General features: G+C 51.6%; 4 protein-coding genes across 4 annotated transcripts; 1 reads left to right on the top strand and 3 right to left on the bottom strand.

Moving 5' to 3' along the window:
* Window positions 1-792: 792 nt before the first annotated feature.
* On the bottom strand, window positions 793-3,260 carry POX_c03536 (Dual specificity protein kinase; the record flags this gene model as incomplete). The annotated part of the gene is made up of 6 exons (XM_050112431.1): window positions 793-990; window positions 1,068-1,155; window positions 1,225-1,684; window positions 1,781-2,128; window positions 2,192-2,273; window positions 2,382-3,260. 6 exons carry the CDS (start codon window positions 3,258-3,260, stop codon window positions 793-795), a joined length of 2,055 nt encoding a protein of 684 aa, XP_049969987.1.
* Window positions 3,261-7,038: 3,778 nt separating this feature from the next.
* POX_c03535 (uncharacterized protein) lies at window positions 7,039-8,841 on the bottom strand (the record flags this gene model as incomplete). Its single annotated transcript, XM_050112430.1, has 2 exons — window positions 7,039-7,688; window positions 7,764-8,841. The coding sequence occupies 2 exons, from the start codon at window positions 8,839-8,841 to the stop codon at window positions 7,039-7,041; spliced, it is 1,728 nt and encodes a 575-aa protein (XP_049969986.1).
* A 579-nt stretch (window positions 8,842-9,420) lies between these two features.
* Window positions 9,421-12,400, top strand: POX_c03534 (Endoribonuclease ysh1; the record flags this gene model as incomplete). The annotated part of the gene is made up of 5 exons (XM_050112429.1): window positions 9,421-9,573; window positions 9,630-9,727; window positions 9,947-11,093; window positions 11,161-11,812; window positions 11,871-12,400. The coding sequence occupies 5 exons, from the start codon at window positions 9,421-9,423 to the stop codon at window positions 12,398-12,400; spliced, it is 2,580 nt and encodes an 859-aa protein (XP_049969985.1).
* Window positions 12,401-13,478: 1,078 nt separating this feature from the next.
* On the bottom strand, window positions 13,479-15,029 carry POX_c03533 (Aminotransferase; the record flags this gene model as incomplete). Its single annotated transcript, XM_050112428.1, has 4 exons — window positions 13,479-13,733; window positions 13,811-14,263; window positions 14,319-14,665; window positions 14,732-15,029. 4 exons carry the CDS (start codon window positions 15,027-15,029, stop codon window positions 13,479-13,481), a joined length of 1,353 nt encoding a protein of 450 aa, XP_049969984.1.
* Between the last annotated feature and the right edge of the window lie 665 nt (window positions 15,030-15,694).

The following is a 15,694-nucleotide window of genomic DNA, read 5'->3' as shown; positions in this document are numbered from 1 at the left end:
CCAACAGTCCACGGAAAAAAGAATGGAGTCGCGTTGGATAAAACCAACAAAACCAAATGCCTATGTACACCATGACTCCAGCAAAAAGGCCCAGAGACCGCTGATTTCATGGTAAATCGAAAAAAACCTCACAATTCAGCATCAACCAACACCCATAAGTCACTTTCGCACAGCCAGATTCGGCAGAAAAAGACAAGAAACCACAGAATCGCACGGCAGATGCAACACAGCACGCAGACTTGGAGAGAGAGAGAGAGAGCCGGTTACTGAACGCCGAAAAGACCCTCAGATAAAAAGAAGACCCAAAAAAAACAGAGGACTATAATAATAAACCATAAAAGATAGCCGACATGGCCTCGACTGAACAAAGGGGCGAGACTGCCATTAGGTGGGCGAGTATAAGTATGGACGAGAGGCTCACAGCTGAACCATCAGTCCTCAGCCATGGGAAAGAGACATGCCGAAAACGGACCCGGGAAACGTGAACGGCGACTCATATCAAGATGGCCAGATGGAGAAAATCACGAGAAAGTCGAAAGAGAGATATGCCGAAGAACAAAAACCGCCTCCATACAAGACGAAACAAAAAAGAGAAGAACCAAAGATATCGTAATCATCATTTTCCCAATCAATGTGAGTCCCCAATTGAAAAAGATAAAACACCAAACCGTCCCATCCGTATTGTCGATAGCGAATTTATCCCTGGAAGATTGCAAAAGAAAAGAAAACAAGACAAACCCGTCGACCTGCGGATCCTGTGACGCCGGAGTGAAAAGATGGTCAACGGTGCCCTTAGCGGGGTGCCGCTTGACGCTGGAGACCCATGCCGATTCGGTAGGCTTCAGTCCCATCGTCGATAAGAGATTCCTTGAACCAAGGATGCTTCAAGGCCTGCTTGGCCGTGATCCGTTGCTTGGGGTCGTAGACAAAGATCTTCTGGAGGAGGTCCAGGAAGAGACGATTGAATTGGGTGTTGGTCGGGATGAACTCCTACAAAGAGGCATAAACGCATTAGCATATACGACGAGAGATCCATGCGGGTATTGAGTCATTGTGATCAAGCTTACAGTAAGCGCCTTCATCAGACGAACGTATTTGCGCGACGCCCGGGTGGTCTCGCTGTTTGGATAGTCCAACTTGTTTCGGTTGAAATACCTGGGAAGGAGAAGAAGAAGTCAGCATTTGTGGTGTGAGTTGCGAGAAGGATGGCGGAGAATATCGTACTTGGTAGCGGCATTGTGGTTACCAGCACGACCTTGCACCACTTGGCGAACCATCCGAGAATCAATCCGAGCGCCAATCACGGCTTCCATCATGGCGAGATGCTCAAGGTTGTCGTGGGTCTGGAAGAGGGCATCTCCAGTGAAGAATTCGACCAGGATACAGCCGATACTCCAGATGTCACAAGGGAAGCTCCACCCCAGATTCAGGATGATTTCGGGCGCCCGATAGTGGCGGGTTGACACGACCGAAGAATGATACTCGTCATCGAACGTGGCGGACCCAAAGTCAATCAGACGAATTTCACTGTCCAGCAGAACACGACGCTGGCGGGCATTGCGAGGGTTGGCGTGGGAGGAAGATGGAATGGTGCGGTTGTAGGTGAATGTTTGGTAGGCGCTGCTGACAAGAAGGATGTTCTCGGGCTTCAAATCGGTGTGAATGAGGTTGAGGTCGTGCAGGACTGGCCAAGTGATCAGTGAGACATTCCCGACACGAAGATAGAGGGAGGAGGGAAATCATCATCGCCAGCAAACGAGACCAGCGAAGATCAACTTACAAGCCACACTGGTGAACAATTGACGGGCAAAGCTCTGGATTTGACTGCTCGGAAATGGCACAAAGCCATTACCTTTCAGGAAGTCAAAGACACTTTGGCCCAACAAATCGGTCACGATGCAAATATGATTTCGAAAGTCAAAACAATCTCGCAGGTGTATACACTTGTTGCGGTTGACGCGATCGTTGGAGGCCAGCGTGGACAAGACACGCAGCTCAATGCGCGAAGCGTCTCGATATTTTTGAATGGATCGAATGATCTTCACTGCACATCGAGACTTGCGCTGCTTGTCGTAAGCCTCAACAACCTTGCCAAAGGTACCCTGACCGAGGAGTTTGATGATCGAATCTGGCAAGACGAGGAGGATTAGCTTTGTTCACGTCCCTGGTCACAGTCTCCCATTCTACTCACATCGCTCTGTCAATGGCGTGTCGGGAGTCACAATGTAATGACCGTCGTCATCGTCGAATTTTTCGTGACGACCACTCGCGTACTAAAGATGTGAACTCATTGCGTTAGCGAACCCAGGACGAGCAAAACTTCCTTTCTTTCTCTCTCTCTCTCTCTCTCTCTCTCTCTCTCTCTCTGGTGCTTAACTTACGTCTCGAACCACGGGAACAGGCACATCCTTGGCCTTGATGATCGGTTTGGAGGGAGGGATATAAGTAGGGAGGGTTTCCGGCGCAGTCTCGAGTTCGCGGCGTTTTTGTTCGTCGCGAGTGGACTTGCGCGTGGTCCGCTTGCGCTTTTGGCCCACCGAGGCCTCGTCGTAGTACACCCCATTGCTGGCACCGGTACTCCCTTGTGATCCGAGCGAAGTCGGGGCCGTTGTGTGAAGTGACGTTGTCCGATCGGTAGACAAAGAATGTGCGGGGGATTCTTCTCCGTATTGTTGGGGGTTTATTGAGAAGGAAGGGCGATCATAGTATCCCAAATCATATGCCGTCTCGATCCCCGTACGACGCCTTTTGCCGGCAGGTTGGGCAACTGGCGGCTGGCCAGGAGCCGGGACGCCGTGTGCAGGAGCAGTGGATGAGGGTGCTGCCGCTGCCGCTGGCCCCGTGGCCGTTGCGGTCTTGGAAGATTCTGGGGCCGGGCTGTCATCGATCACGATGACCTCCTTGGGAATTCCATTCTTGTAGAACTCACCCCAATCGGGTTTCTTTCTCCGACCACCCTGGGACGCAGTGGCGCCGTGGGCGCTCTGTGTTGATGCCATGGCCGCTTGTGTCGAAGGCTGCGAAGAGGTGGCCGGGGCGGCTCTCGTAGATTGGCCGTAGGGCACCGCGGTGGAGGAGTTGGAGGAATGGGGGTTGGTGGTGGGCGAGGGAATGGAATACGTGAGGTACGGATTTGCGAGGCGAGCCCCTGCCGCGCTGGTCGGGTTAGGATACGACGCGGTGGGTTGGTAGGAAGAATGGGGATATCCGTAGTGCTGGGTTGTGGGATGAGTTGCAGTCGCCGTGGACGGGGTGGACATGGTGGACGGGGCAATTCTGGCCGTCACACGAACAGCGCTGGGCGTGGGAGAGATGAGAAGGGTTTGGTCTTTTGGTCCCCAGGCCGACGATGGCTGGTGGGAAGATACACCCAAGAGGCGGTTGGCGAATCCGGGTCGGCTTCGAGTCCAGGCAACGCGCCAAGGGGGGAAGGTGGTCAGGGTGAGGGTGAGGTCAAACCAAATGGATCTCAGGCGAGACCAAAGAGGCTACCGAGACTGTTCGATTGAAGAGAAAGGTTTTCCACTTGGGAGGAGAAGGGGCTGATGGGCGAGAGGGGAGCAAACGAGACGTGACAATGACGAGGCGGTCGGCGATGGTGGATCTAGGCGAGGCACAGGGCTCTCTGCCGGGGCGAGAAACTCAGCTCACGAGGAAAGAGGTGAGATGGGGAAATGAACACGTCCCCCAATGAGCCGGGCCAGGTAATTACAAGGGAGCAGAAGAAGATCGGCCAGTGCTCACGACCACAGTGGTGAGAAAAGGAGCAGAGGAATTCAATGAGGGCCAGGGGAGGAGCCGAGAGAAGGAGGGCGCTGAATCGCGCCAAGTGGTGGACAAGGTGATGATGCTGATTGGGGAGGAGAAAGAGGACCATGCAAACTTCGTTCAGAGAAACCACCGAAAAAAAAAGTCTAAGGGAGAGAGAAAAGTCCAGAGGAGAATCGGACTCGATCGTCAATCAGCAGTGGGCAAAGAGACTCGGGGAAACGCGAGAAACGTTTCGAGTCTTCGGAGGGGGGGCAAACACCCTGGGCACTGTGCTTTTGCCGACCAGGTCGACGAGTGGGCTTAATGAGAGAAGTAGGTAGCGAGGCATTAGTCCAGTCATCCAATTTGATCTACGCGGGGAGGATCAACATCCCGGTATGAGCCATGTTGACTGTGCATAACTACGCATGGGCTGGAAAGGAATCGGGACTCTCAGGAGCAGAGAAAAGGTTAGAGAGCGCAGCGTCTCTTGGGATGGTACCCGCGGGTGGTCATCCTGGGACCAGGCTGCTAGGGAAATTGGTCGCTTCGGGTTCCCATGGGGAGGGGAATTGAGAAATTACTCTTGAGTCTCAGAATATTTTGGGTACTGAGGAGCTGGTGTTGGTGGCTACTGATGAGTCGGAATGTGCACAAGACTGTTCAGGACCGGGCGGATATGGAGTCACCGTGGGACCCGCGAGGAAATGAAATGTCGGAGAAGAGGACCGCTCTCGATTGGGGCCGAATGACGCGTTTGAAGAAGATATCCGTCGCAAGTTCTCGGGGAGCAGACCAAAACACACGTACCATGCGGATGGTGTAGAGGAAACTCGGAGCCTGCCCAAGGACCAGACATTCCAATGACCCGGAATGAACCACGGCCAGTTTGGTCTTCACCCGAACGGCACCATGAAGCTGGACGGAGAATTTCAGAATACCATCATGAATCGGCGTGGAAGGTGGGAGTGTTGGGTGACTTTGCGTTCCTCCGGTCGGACGGACATGGTGTTGAATCTGTCGTCTTTTCCATCCCCGCCATCATTGGAACGGTGATTTGCGACATTCATCATCGACACAATGCCACCCGTTGAGGCCGTTTGGGGCCGATTGGGTCTAGGTGACTCGGACTAGGATTGGTCTGATCTTCGTGGTGGGATCCGCCACCACCACCATCGAGCATCGTATCGCACCCCCCAAACTCGGGCTTGGCGACGCCTGTGAGGCGGTTTTTGGCCGTGAGATGAGTGAAATGTTCAAAGAAGGAAAAGAGTAACCCACACTCAGAGTCGGCCGGGTCTGAGTGTTTCAGCATGATCGATCTGATCCCAAACAGCTGGGCACAGTGAGAGCTAGAAACTACCACACGAAGGCAGTGATGTACCCATTTCGACAGGGCTGTCACCTGCTCCACCTCCTTATCACGGGATGCTGGCCTGAGGCTGCTAGCCTGACTTCTTGCCCCCGGTCATCCTCGAGTGGAGAGAGATTCGGTCCTCGAGAGACACAGGCATCCGATGGCTATACCAATGTGGTCATCTGAAGGAAAAGCCCATGAGTGAGGCTTATCAAAACCGCATAGCCTACAGGAGGTGCCGTGAAGCCTACCTGGTATCTTCCCAGGCAACGACGGTCACAGCAGCGTAGTTTTCCAACAGAAATTCTCCACTAGCCAGACGAAAACGACGCTCGTTGAAACCTGAATACCTCGTATTGCCCTTTCCACGTCGACATCTCTTCAAGACTTCTATCGTTGATGAAAATGGCTGTGTATGCATGCAATCCACCATTCCGACGCTTCGGTATCTGCACCCTTCAATTTCATGCTTCCCTAAAATCCAGCATCAAGCCCGTGACGATTCTATACAACGGTCGCCCTCAACCTAAAACACCCAGTAGGCGGCTACACCTTCCCTCCCGAAGTCTGCACAGGGACCGATAAGCATGAAGCCCTAGAAAGCTCATCCACGGCACAGATTTCCTTAGATCGGATCAGCCGTGGAATATACAGATACGACAGTGTGGGCTGCATTTTGATCGGCAGTGGGCTAGCGAAGGGTTGATGCTAGGTTGTCAGCTGCTCTGGATCACTCAGCCTTGACCAACGCCCGCTTCTTTTCCCTTGGAGAGGCCATCTTCCCCCCCCCCCCCCCCCGGTAACTGCGGAACTTCTGCATGACCATCACCTTTTGCATTCAAGTTCAAATTATGACCGGGCTCAGTATCTACAGCCTCGATCAAATGTCCCGGTGGCTCATGATGAGCAAGACATGCTGGTCATATGAGAAAATACACCGTCATGTGGATCTGCGCCTTGCCCACAAAGGCGGCGGCGGCCAAGCTGATGTTGGACAAAGGACATCCTAGCCTGCCTTTGCAAAAGGGATGATGAGAGCCCTTGTCCTCGTGGTAGCATCGGCCACCACAAGGTTGTGATCGTTAGTCTACCCAGTGGCGTCTACGGAGCTACACCGGCCACGAAGGCTGCAATGCAGTGAATATCAAGTTTTGCCACGAGTCCACTGTTATTTAGTGGTCGACATTGGGCGGTGGAGTTCCAAGCGCCAAAGCCGATGTTCAACTCGAAGAGGTGGTCGTGAGCCAGCCAGATGGACCTTTGGGCGACGCCAGTATGACTGGGGCAAGGCATTGAACGGTGGGTGATTCAAACGGACGGGAGCCCTCATTTCACCCCCAAGACTCTTTTTGATAGCCTACGCAAGTCTTCAAGCACCTCATAGCACCGAGGAGAGTCACATAGCTGAATTTGCATCTCTCCCTGGCCTGGCAGTTTCAAGAAGAGCTATCTTTGCCCGACCCAAGTAAGAGAACTGCCTGTTTCTGGCAGACTAAGACCATTTTCGAGGAGGCACATGCTAGCGTTCGGATCATCCCAAATCAGGGATGCGATCTTGACAGGATGACCAAGCCTCAGTTCAAACATTCACGTTGGCAAATCGTCTTTGACAATATCACCGTGTTCTCCACATCTGTTCATCCCGAAGATGGCATGAATGATATCCGTGTATTTTCCCTATCGGCTAATCACGAGTCTGTCTGATACTGTTAGGGAGCCTGTGTGCCTTGGGATTAGGGTCAAGTGATCTCTACGTGCCATAGGCATACTTTGGATGACTTCAAGCATTTCTCGTGATCCCTTGCCAAACGGCGGCATTTTTCGCAATCTAGCGGTACCATTTGAGTGGGTGCCAGTCATGATGCCGTCGATTTTGAAGATTCATTTAAGCATGCGCTATATCCATTAAAATTACAAGTGCATGGGCCAGTTCAAAACACACGATCCTCCTTCGGGTCTCTTGAATAACCCTTTTGAACATGCTTGCTTGCACGTCCATCGGCCTCGACAGCAAATAGAATATCCCGAACCTGAATTCCCCGCCCCTTTTCTTGATCTTCTCGCCACGTACCGAGTCGGCGCTTTGGTGGACCAGCTGGTGTCTCGCTCGACCGACTGGGCTTCTCTGGACCGGTTGTTGGTGTTGTGGGGGCCGCCCGGGTAGGCGTTGAGAAACCGCTGGACGACCCGCCTGGCTTTAACCATGAGTATGATTTTTTCGCACCAAACATGCGCCCTGAAAGCATGGAATTGGTTGCAAGACGCGCTGTCTCCACCGACTGTTGGTGTTGTTGTGCCTCGTTGGCCTTGTTGTCCATCATCTTCTTTTGCTCCTTCTTGGTCATCGACTTCTTGCTGTCAAAAGTTGGAGCCCTATCACCGATTGGCGTAGACGGAGCGGATCCCATAATGGCCACCGGATCATATCGAGCGCTCGCGTCGTCACCCGATGTCGTGGCAGATCCCCTTTTGGCACGCTTTGCAGCACGCTTGTTTTCTTGGTTACTTTCTCGTGTAATCAGCCCCTTATATCTTTCCGCAACTGGTTTTCGAGCAGCACTCTCGCCATCGACATTAGGCCCTGATGATAGAGACTCAAGTTAGTTTGATTATCCAGACATCATCCGCGGGTTAGTACGACTGGGCTCGTTCTTACGTTTAGATGGGGTCACGGTATTCCCTGCAATAGGACCCAGAGGTTGCGCAATGTCCACCCACGCATCAGGGACGACACCATGCGAATGGGCTCTGCGGCTACGCGCTAGCGCGGCTGAATAATCTATAACTCCTCGTAGACGTTCCTCGCAGGAGAGGGATACGAGATTCAGGATATCCACAAGGGGCGCCCCTTCCTGGTTTAGAATAGTTTGGCCTGTTCGTACGATGGACGAACCATCGGGCCCTGTGACCTCAATGGGAGCCTGTCGACCCGGTACTGGATGAAAAAGACCCTCTGAAGGGATTCGGACTCCAAGCTCAAAGCCACGCTTCTGGATTTTCTGCTCCACAAGCTTGGCAAAAAGGAACGGTTCCTGAAGATGGTACTGCGCCCGCCGTGCGGCTTCTGTATCTGCGCGATTGGGCTGATTGCTGATGGTACTGCTTTGAGAGGTCGGATCTGTGGAGAACGAACCCTGCGCAGCGGCTGGTTTCGCGTTGGGTAAATCGCCAAAGCTGCTCGATGCTGAAATCGTCCCCGTTGTCGATGCTTGCGAGGCGAATGATGCATTTGTTTGTGACTGTTGCTGCGGTAGCGGAGGTCTGCTGGGCGCCTGCGCCTGCGCATTTGGCCCGGAGAAACTGCGTGTGAGGAAAGCCTCTTCTTCCCGAACATCGATGCCCGACGAGGCCAACACGTCTGTCAGCTCAGCGGCATCGGTCGTTTTATCAACAGGACGCGATGGAGGTCCCATCGTTCCCTGGGCGGGCGCAGCACCGGTAGGAGTAGATGGGGCAAAATTACTGGTCATTCCGTTCATTGACGGCTGACTCGGAGGTAATTGCATTGCGCCAAAGCTGGGAGATGCGTAGGGTGACTGTGTTTGAGATTGCGGAAGGGGAGATAGGCGAGGTTTCTTCTGGGGCGGCGGCGCGATAGCTCCATTGACGGGAGACTGTCCAGAGTGAGGCGAAGGCGAAGAAATAGGTGGAGAGAAGGGATGCGTAGCGAACTGTGGTGGGGGTTGCTGTTGCTGCTGCTGCCCCTGCGGTTGAGGAGGTCGTGCCTGCGCCATGGTGAAGCGCCTCTTCAACCAAATTTAGTGAAGGATCGATAAGAGTTGCTATTGCGCAGCGCGGATGGCTTGACAATTGTTCCACGCGAGATCTCTGAAGTGAGCGATTTGCTCGCACCACCAACTACCACCTGCTCTGATCATCTCACAAGTACCATTCAAACATGAAGTCTATACAACCTGATGAAAGCGGCAGAAATATGGCGAGTACGAGTCGTATGGACAGTGAGGTCCACGATGCAGATGACGGTTGAGTGGATGCTCCGGGAGCTTTCTGGCGTATCTTGAGGTTTTGCTCCGCGGTTCGCGTTGTCACGTGATATACGAGATAACGCCGCGTCTTGAGGAAGGCTTACCTCTCAGATGCCGCATTTCTTTCCACTTTTCGATCAATGCTCGGTGTTTCCTCTGCCTGAGTCGCCTCTTACTGTCGAACTAGCATCACTTCCGTTTGATTGGCGAACAAAGCGTTGTTCGCGACTTGCGCCGTGGTGGTTTCAGACCGAGCCGGTCCTTATCCTGGGTTGACCCCAACAGAGCTCCTAAGACCATCAGCAGGCGCACAGTGTCGACGCCAAAATGGCGACTAAGCGCAAAGCCTCGGCGATGGGGACTGGCGTTGAAAATGAGCCAGTGGACCCGTCTGATGAGCTTGCCTTCTACTGCCTGGGTGGAGGCAATGAGGTCGGACGATCATGTCACATCATTCAGTACAAGGGCAAAACGGTCATGGTGCGTCCCAGAAATGAAATATTTCACAATTGTCAACTAAATACTTTGATTTTTAGTTCGACGCGGGTATGCATCCAGCAAAGGAAGGGTTCTCTGCGCTTCCATTTTTCGATGAGTTTGATCTGAGCACTGTCGATATCCTTTTGATCAGTCAGTACGTGAAGATTCCAAGTGCTCATTCCAGCTCGAGACGTTCTCCAAGGCGCAATCGCGACTGGCCATATTGTATCTGTCTCTATGGGGTTGTGCTACGTTGTGCAGTGTGACCAGCTTCATGTTTCTATATTGGACTTTGACCTGACACTTCCTGTCCGTTCTGGGGAAGATCATTCATATAAATGGTACTAATCAGGTCACCTTTCAATTATTCTAGCTTTCACGTTGACCACTCCTCCGCACTCCCCTACGTTCTGAGCAAGACAAACTTCAAAGGTCGAGTCTTCATGACCCACGCGACAAAGGCCATCTACAAGTGGCTGATCCAAGACAATGTCCGGGTCAGCAATACCTCATCCTCTTCCGACCAACGAACCTCCTTATACACAGAACGCGATCATCTTTCAACTCTCCCCCTGATTGAAACAATTGACTTCAATACCACGCACACAATCAACAGCATTCGAATCACGCCTTTCCCCGCTGGTCATGTTTTGGGCGCCGCCATGTTCCTTGTATCTATCGCGGGCTTGAATATCCTCTTTACGGGTGATTACTCACGCGAAGAGGACCGCCATTTGATACCTGCCGAGGTTCCCCGGGGCATTAAAATTGATGTATTAATCACCGAGTCCACATTTGGCATTTCTTCTAATCCACCCCGATTGGAGCGGGAGGCCGCACTTATGAAATCGATTACGGGAATCCTGAATCGCGGAGGGCGAGTTTTGATGCCCGTATTCGCGCTTGGTCGTGCTCAAGAGTTGCTGCTCATTCTTGAAGAATATTGGGAGCGGCATCCTGAGCTACAGAAAGTTCCGATTTACTATATCGGTAACATGGCCCGACGGTGTATGGTGGTGTATCAGACATACATCGGTGCCATGAATGACAACATCAAACGACTTTTCAGGCAGCGCATGGCTGAAGCGGAGGCGAGCGGAGACAAGAGCGCCACAGCAGGCCCTTGGGATTTCCGTTTTGTGAGAAGTCTTCGTAGCCTTGAACGGTTTGACGATGTTGGTGGATGCGTGATGATAGCGTCCCCCGGTATGCTGCAGACCGGTACGAGTCGTGAGCTGCTCGAAAGATGGGCACCCAGCGACCGCAATGGTGTGGTGATGACAGGTTATAGCGTCGAGGGAACAATGGCAAAGCAGCTGCTCAACGAGCCCGAAGCCATTCCTGCCATCATGTCAAAAGTGTCAACGGGGCAAGGTCGTGGGCGTGTTCCGGGAGGGAATGATGAGGATCAAAAGGTCATGATACCACGTCGTTGCACCATCGATGAAATCAGCTTTGCCGCGCATGTTGACGGTGTTGAGAACCGAAACTTCATCGAAGAAGTAGCTGCGCCGGTGGTTGTATGTGCATTCAAACCCGAGTCCCCTCAATCTGTAGCTTCAGCCGAATACTGACTGCGAGGAACAGATTTTGGTACATGGTGAAAAGCATCAAATGATGCGCCTGAAGTCCAAGCTCCTATCTCTCAACGCTCAGAAGGCTACTCCAACCAAAGTCTTTACGCCTGCCAACTGTTCCGAACTTCGCATTCCATTCCGCAAAGACAAGTTTGCTCGCGTCGTCGGCAGACTGGCAGACATTGTACCCCCCGGCCCTGAAGATGAGAGCCAATTGATGGCAGGAGTTCTAGTTCAGAACGGCTTTGATCTGTCCCTCATGGCTGCGGACGATCTTCGGGAATATGCCGGCTTGACAACTACCACTATTGTTTGCAAGCAACATCTAACACTCAGCTCTGCGAGCATGGATCTTATCCGATGGGCGCTTGAAGGTACATTCGGGGCCATTGAGGAGACCGGGCTTCGATCTCATCAAAAACGCAAGAAAGAGACGAACGACGACTCTTCGTTGACAGACCCGAAGCAGGAAGCCGCGGACGAGGAGATCCATATGGAGGAAAAAAAAACATATTTGGTGATGGGATGTGTGACTCTTCATTATCACCCCCGAACCCGCGAGATCGAACTTGAGTGGGAAGGTAATATGATGAACGACGGCGTTGCTGATGCAGTAATGGCTGTACTTCTTACAGTAGAGAGCAGTCCAGCCTCCGTCAAGCGTAAGCAACCCCCTTTTCTGGCCGTCTCAACTGTGCCCGGCATGCTAATACTCTGCAGAATCTGCAAAAGATAAACATCACCATCACCATCATCATGACGACGAATCTTTTTCACCTGCTCGGAATCCCCATGCATATGTTGGACCCGAAGACCGCCTGGCTCGCCTTCTCATGATGCTGGAGGCCCAGTTTGGATCAGATATTGGTCCGATTGAGAGACCGCGGGTTCCAGCAGATCTGGTCAACGGCACATCCGAAGCCACTGAGGCAGTCAAGGAAGAGCGTGTGGCAGATATTGAATCAGCAGAGCTGGACCGCCTCCATGCCTTGGGTATTCCAGTACCTGGTCTTGAGATTAAGGTAGACAAGCATGTTGCGCGAGTATGGCTTGAGACTTTGGAAGTGGAGTGCGCAAACGCTGTGCTTCGTGATCGTGTCCGAGTCGTTGTTGAACGGGCAGTTGAGACGGTCGCAGGGTTGTGGGCACCTAGCTCTATGCCCACGGAGATTTCTGTTCCAAACGGTTCCTCCAAGATGCATCTCGAGACGGATGGCCTTGCGAAAAAAGCGGGTGCAATTGAAGCCTAAGCCCAAACAAAGATTTGATATGTATGATACAAGGATACCCAAAACAGAATGAGCCATCTCGAATGGTATTTGCAGCACATTCCGCTTTGCTTTCATTTCATCCACCTTTGCGAGCCGTAACTTTTAGGATCGAACCTGTACTACGAGACTGCCACTATCCAGGGTGATGGCTAACAACAATATATGTCACTGTCATCTCGTAGCTCTCTTCGATATTTTACGGATAAGGTTGAACCTCAGTGTAATCAATCCACACATACTTTTGGTTTCAAGACTTACAGATCCTTGTGCAATTGCTGGACACCGCCGAAGCTTGGTTCATGTTTGCCTTCACGGGCACTACGCCCACCCTACACAGGAGCACCTAGCCATCTTTCTGGTTTTCTCTCCTCAAGGAACCTTTATCGGCAAAGGATATGCGCTAACCTACATTCGGTATTTATCTATCCATCCCTCTTCAATTTTGAATCGCTGGCTACTCAAAAGAGAGATTAAAAAACAATCATTCGCGGTCTCGCAGCATATCTTGCTGGTAAATCTTGTAGATGAATCAGTCCTGCAGATGACGCTCTTTGCAATCTTTCATTGCGGCACCCGACATCTGTCTACAATCGAACACGCAAGATGCTTTGCGCATGCCTAAGATTAGAGAGTGATTATTACAAGCAAAGCACGTTCCATTCAAAAAGAGCGCCTGGAATTTCATCTATTTCCATTGTTGTGCGCGAGTAGCCTGGCACATCCGAACACTTGATCCAACTATATTCTATCATATTTATAAAGACAAAGATGTCTAGAAAAGATGGACGACAGTAAAGCTATAAATACAATGTCCTCTGTCTTGTTTCACAAAAGGAATACCTGTCTATTACACAGGTAGAATCAGCAGAACGTACAAGAAATGACTGATCAGAGCATTTTAGGCATTGTTCGTTATTTAAGTAAGCGGACAACGAAGCGACTGAGTTTCCCTGTACATGAGACCCTTATTGAGAGGAAGACATCTCCACCAAGACTCGATGATCCATCTTATTGAAAACGACGAGAAAAGACCGTTGTTGATGAGAAACGCCGGTGACTATTGCTGAAGTTCAGCCAGGACAATCGTCAAGACTTTGTCAAGTGTGTCCACTAGAATGTCAATCTCCGCTTTAGTCACAATGTAAGGCGGTGCCAGTACCACATGGTCACCACGAATTCCATCGACTGTACCGGAACAACCGTAGAATGAAACAGCGTGCTCTTTCTTTAGACCAGTCTCTTGAATGTGGAATGCCAAACGATGCTTCGGATCGAAGGGTTCCTTGGTGGTTCTGTCCTGCACAAACTCCAACTGTGGATTGATATCGATTGTGTCAGTCGGGACTCAGAATCAAAAGTACAGAGAAACGAGATAAACATCAAACTCACGCCCCAGAAAAGCCCTTTCCCACGAATATCACCAACGTGAGGATGATCTTCGAATCGCTGACGGAGACGATACTCAAGATAACGACCCATTTCACGCACATTATCGAGAAGAGATTGTTCCTTGATAGTCCTTTGGACGGCAAGCGCTGCTGCACACGAGACTGGATGGCCCTGGTAAGTCTGCCCGTGTCGAAATTGGCCTGTACCCTTATCCATCGTCTGAACGATAGAATCATTGATCAAGATTCCAGACACTGGCACGTAGCCACCACCAAGGCCTTTTGCAATTGTTTGAATATCGGGCACAATATCCTCTTGCTCCCACGCATGAAGTGTCCCGCAACGACCCATGCCGCACATGATCTCGTCCAAGATGAGAAGAGCTCCGTATTTCTTACAAACAGCCTTCATGGCCGGAAAGTAACCTGGGACGGCCGGGACGCAACCAAGGGCCTTTGTAACGTCAGCTAACGTTGCCGGGTCGTGACCAAATTCTTGCTGTACTTACCGCACCAACGACCGGCTCGGCGATAAAAGCGCACACCTTTTCCGGACCAACTCGTTGAAACTCTGCATCCAGCTCTCTTGCAAGGCGAGCCACGTATTCTGCGTCAGACTCTTGTGCTTTCTTCCCGCGATAAGGATAGCAGGGTGAGACATGCGACGTGTTCTGTGCTAAGAGAGGCTCGAATGGCTGTCGTCGTTGAGCATGTCCACCCGCGCCTAATGCCCCAAGCGTAGTACCATGGTATGAGGATAGGCGAGAGATAAACCTTGTCCGCTCCGGCTGCGGCGTAGCCAGCTCCAGAAAATACTGTCGAGCAAGCTTCAAAGCCGCCTCAACAGCCTCGGATCCTAAGAAGATCACATCAGAGACAACTTTAGCCAAAGCCAAAGTCTGTTCCGCATAGCAGCACGTACCTGAGCTAACCACGAACAATTTCGACATTTTCCCACCTGTCGATGCTGAGAGAAATGTTGCAAGGTCCTCCGTTGCTTGTGTTCCAAAGAAAGCAGAGTGACAGTACGAAATCTGGTCAATCTGCTCCTTGATAGCTTGGGTCACTTGCTCATTTCCATGGCCTAAACAGGACACTGCGGCACCTCCGGTGGAGTCCAGAAATTTGGTACCATCTTCGAGGAAAATGTAGCATCCCTTGCCGCCGACGGCTTTGCGGGGGACGAAATGAGTATCTCTATGTAAGACAGCACTGGACATGGCGTCGTGAAGGCAGTGAGGGTAAGGGTGACAACAACGGAGAGAATTGGCGCTTTAGGTAGTTTTCCACTCTTAGCAGGGATCAAAACAAAACAAGTATATAAATGAAACTGGAAATTCCAGGTTATGAACGAGTCTGCAATTGTGACATCGGGAGAACGTCCTTACATTTATACTTCAGACAGGCTAATTGATCCTCGTATCTCATCCGAGGCTATTGGTTGAATGCGGGGCAACAGTCGCCGGTGGGTTCGGCATGCCGAACCGTGGAGAAGCCGAGTGTGCCGGGCTGGCGGGGGGCGCCTTTTACGGGTAGGCGATCACTGATTGAAACACATGGCAGAGAGGAACTGAATGCTCAAGTAATGCTAGAATCAGTTGTAGCCAAAGATAACTGCAAGGTCGCTTCCGAAATGTATTCAACGGTACGTCAGGCAGGGATCGGCTGTGTTGTATTCCATGGCCTTGAGATCCACCGTCCGGCATTGCCGTCGATTCGAGAAGATATCAAAAGCCACCGAGTATCACTAAGAAAACATCTGTCGTGATTAATCGCATGCCCGAAACAAATCAAAATGGTTCGTGGTACCGTACACAGTTTGTGGGCACACGCATCTATTTGACAACACACCTAGAACTTCCAACGCCTTAAGATTGCCGTGACC

This window comes from Penicillium oxalicum, chromosome III, assembly GCF_001723175.1.
Source record: "Penicillium oxalicum strain HP7-1 chromosome III, whole genome shotgun sequence".
Taxonomy (NCBI): domain Eukaryota; kingdom Fungi; phylum Ascomycota; class Eurotiomycetes; order Eurotiales; family Aspergillaceae; genus Penicillium; species Penicillium oxalicum.
Note: the sequence above shows the minus strand (reverse complement) of the source record. Positions and strands in the feature narration are given on the sequence as shown.